This window comes from Rhagoletis pomonella, unplaced genomic scaffold, assembly GCF_013731165.1.
Source record: "Rhagoletis pomonella isolate Grant_MI unplaced genomic scaffold, Rhpom_1.0 Rhpom_scaffold_17346, whole genome shotgun sequence".
Taxonomy (NCBI): domain Eukaryota; kingdom Metazoa; phylum Arthropoda; class Insecta; order Diptera; family Tephritidae; genus Rhagoletis; species Rhagoletis pomonella.
Genome location: NW_023475870.1, coordinates 1 through 3,135, shown reverse-complemented (window position 1 = coordinate 3,135; position 3,135 = coordinate 1). Strand labels below are relative to the sequence as shown.

At 35.7% G+C, this 3,135-nt stretch overlaps 1 protein-coding gene across 1 annotated transcript; it reads left to right on the top strand.

Moving 5' to 3' along the window:
• Positions 1-598: 598 nt before the first annotated feature.
• Positions 599-2,474, top strand: LOC118757398 (the record flags this gene model as incomplete). The annotated part of the gene is made up of 2 exons (XM_036492113.1): positions 599-1,104; positions 1,733-2,474. Coding segments are annotated over exons 1-2 (1,248 nt in total), but the record flags the coding sequence as incomplete, so codon positions are not given.
• Between the last annotated feature and the right edge of the window lie 661 nt (positions 2,475-3,135).

Sequence of the window (3,135 nt, the reverse complement as noted above, 5' to 3'; positions counted from 1 at the left end):
GTATATACATACATATTTTATATTCCAAACGCTCAAATCCACCTGTCCGTAATCTGAAAAAAAAACTTTTCTCTTTGTACAGAATGTGATTACAGAGGGCTCAAGGTGGTTGGTTAAGGAAATTTAAATTATTGCACTCCTTAGAAGTTTTGAATGCAAATTTTTCTCTGAAAATAACAAAGATCAGTAAAACTTTTTACTTCAATGCAGAAAGACCATCATCAAACTGAGCCACGCCTTAAGGAAACACTCGATTCAGAGAAGAAATCTATATTCAGCTCGCGTAATAAAAAGAGCCTTTCTTTATTAACAAATAAGAGAAAAAAACATTGGTCGTTTAATATCAAAAAAGAAATTAAAACGTGTAGCGACTACTAATAAAAACAAATGCATTTCAAAAGCGAAAACAATTCGAACTACACTGAAGCATCCTAAAAGCTATCCTATAATTAAGCAAATTGTCTCTAGCGAAAAAGTACGTTGTGTAGTTGAAAGTTTAAGGGATGACAAAATAACAAAAGGTTCAACAACTAAAACAAGTGAATGTTATTTCGTCGACTCATTGATGCAAGATAAAAATAAGATGGAAAATGTAAAGATGGAACAGGAAAATGAAGATTTAAGGGAACAGACGGAGATGCAACAGCTTGAAATTCCGTCAAATGATCTAATTTATTTACACAGACAAGATATTGAAGATAGCGAAGCTAAGACGGAACAATATGTCACTAATAGCGACGTAGAAAAAATAGATTCACAAATTCAGTACAGCTCTATAAACAGGGTAGATAACTTCGTTATAATGGTCGATGCTAACGCCGGTCATGTTGAAATCAAGTATGCCGGACCTTTATCCTCCCCAAATGAAATTGGAACATTACAAAACCCAACAGAAATGGAGATATATATCCCAGCACATGATAAAACGCAGGAAGAGGCAAATAAAGAGTATGAGGAGCTTGGCTATATGAAAGCTAGCAATAGTACTGCAAATATGAAATCCAATGCATGCTATGCAAATATTTCAACAAGCTGCAGCGGTGATCATCTAAAAAATACCAACATTTGCGTCGATGATGTATCAACAAACAAGATAAAACAGAGGTAAAATTTATCGAATTTCTTTTAAAACAAATATATATATATATATATATATACCCTGCAAACCAAAGTTCCCGAAATCTTAAGGAAATCGTTAGGATCCTCGAGTATCTCATATATGTAACGATTTTTTTACGAATTTTCAAAGAAAATTATATGAAGTGGTTGACACGAACTCGTAAAGAAATTTCTGTACGAAAAATAAAGGCTGCGTTTCTTTATACATTCCGGATAATCCCATTTCACAGCCGGAATAAACAGAATGCTTTTGAAATATACGTTAACATATCATCAGGAACGTTCTAAAGAATAAGTAAACAAAAAAGTTTATTCCAAACGTTCAGAATGAATAAAGAAATTCAGCCAAAGAAAATTCTGGAAAAATTCTGAAAGATATTCTTCACATAGCAGCATTATTTTCGTTGCTTCACAGATTTTCTTCCGGAATTTCGTAAAAGAATGGAAGTGTGCGTAATATATTTCATTTTAGAAAATTCGGCAAAAAATCTAATTTAATCTTAACGAATTCTTTAAAATTTCTTTACAACGCAGAATACTCTGAAAAAATGGTTTGCAGGGTATATATACATACATACATACACATATTCAATAAATATTTACTTTTTTACAGCAATCAAGGTGATATTATAGATTTGAGCCTAAAGGAAACAACCGTAGAAAAGCACCCAGTTCAAGCTGTGTACCGACCATCGAGTGCAGAACTCACTTACAGATCATCAATGTGGAGAGGCGATACTAATCAAGGAGTGCTAAATACACAACCAACTGTGTATGGGCCAGAGACACATTTGTTACCTGCGCAACAAACAAGTCTACCGTGTCATCAACAATTGTTAGACCAAAGTATTTTCAATAAGGTCTCATCATCTTCCACTTCACAACCAAATTCTTGCAATCATAGTTCTACAGAAATTCCAAAAAGAAATGCCAACCATCATCTGAAACATCAAACTGCAGTTAACAAATTACAGCCAGCGTCGTTTCATCATCATTCTTTTAGTCGACGAAGTGCGCATTTAGAGACACCTCCAATAAGTCCAATAGACTGTCAATGGAGAGTGCTACCGCCGAAAAGTAATTTTCCTATTTATGATCAACAGAAAGGTTTTCGTAAAGGTGGTATTCTAAAATTAAACGAGTTTTTTTCGAATTCCCAAAGAAACACGATGCCGAGTGAACTAGCCTGTGGAACTTATAAAAACTCACATTATCCAATTGATCAGCTAATTAAGAAACAATTACCAAAAAGCCTTAGAGAAGCGCGGCAAGCGAATGCATTCGACCGAGGGGCTTCTTTTCATCATCGATTTGATCAGATTCAGCCGACACCCCAAAACGCACAACAACATCAAGTTTGCTGCGACCGGCAACAATATCCTGAACAAATTAATTACCCTTCGCAAATGAGTAGCCAATTAGATATACCGAGACAGTTTTATAATCCACTTCATCAAAGTTTTCTCTCGGACCCTTATTATAGACCTTCTTTAAAAATCCCCCCATCTAACGGCGTATTCGAGCCAAAAGAAACGAGGCGATTCAGCTGTAGGCCTAACACATTTCCGAATGTTCGGTTTCAACCATTACAAAACTATTTACCACCAACACCTCCTATAACTGATCGATGCTTTCCATCCGATCAATCAACACCTACTTCGTTACCATTTCCATCACAAAACTGGACAAACACACTATATAAAAACTCAACATTTTCTCCAAAATCCCAACCTTTTTGGAATGTCCCACCACATCTATATTCAATTCAATCAAGATTACCTTCTGAAACAGAATATATCAGTCGTCTGCATACCTCCGCCTTAACGGCGAACCCCATAAATGCTTTAACCGGCCGTGGACACAACAGTATTTGCTTCCCAACTCCTATGCATATGCAGTCGCAGCAACAGTTCCCTTTAAATTACTTCTAATCGTCGTTTAAAGTACAAAACCGCGTATCAACAAAATGCAAAACCGCGTATCAACAAAATGCAAAACCGCGTATGTGAGGCTGTA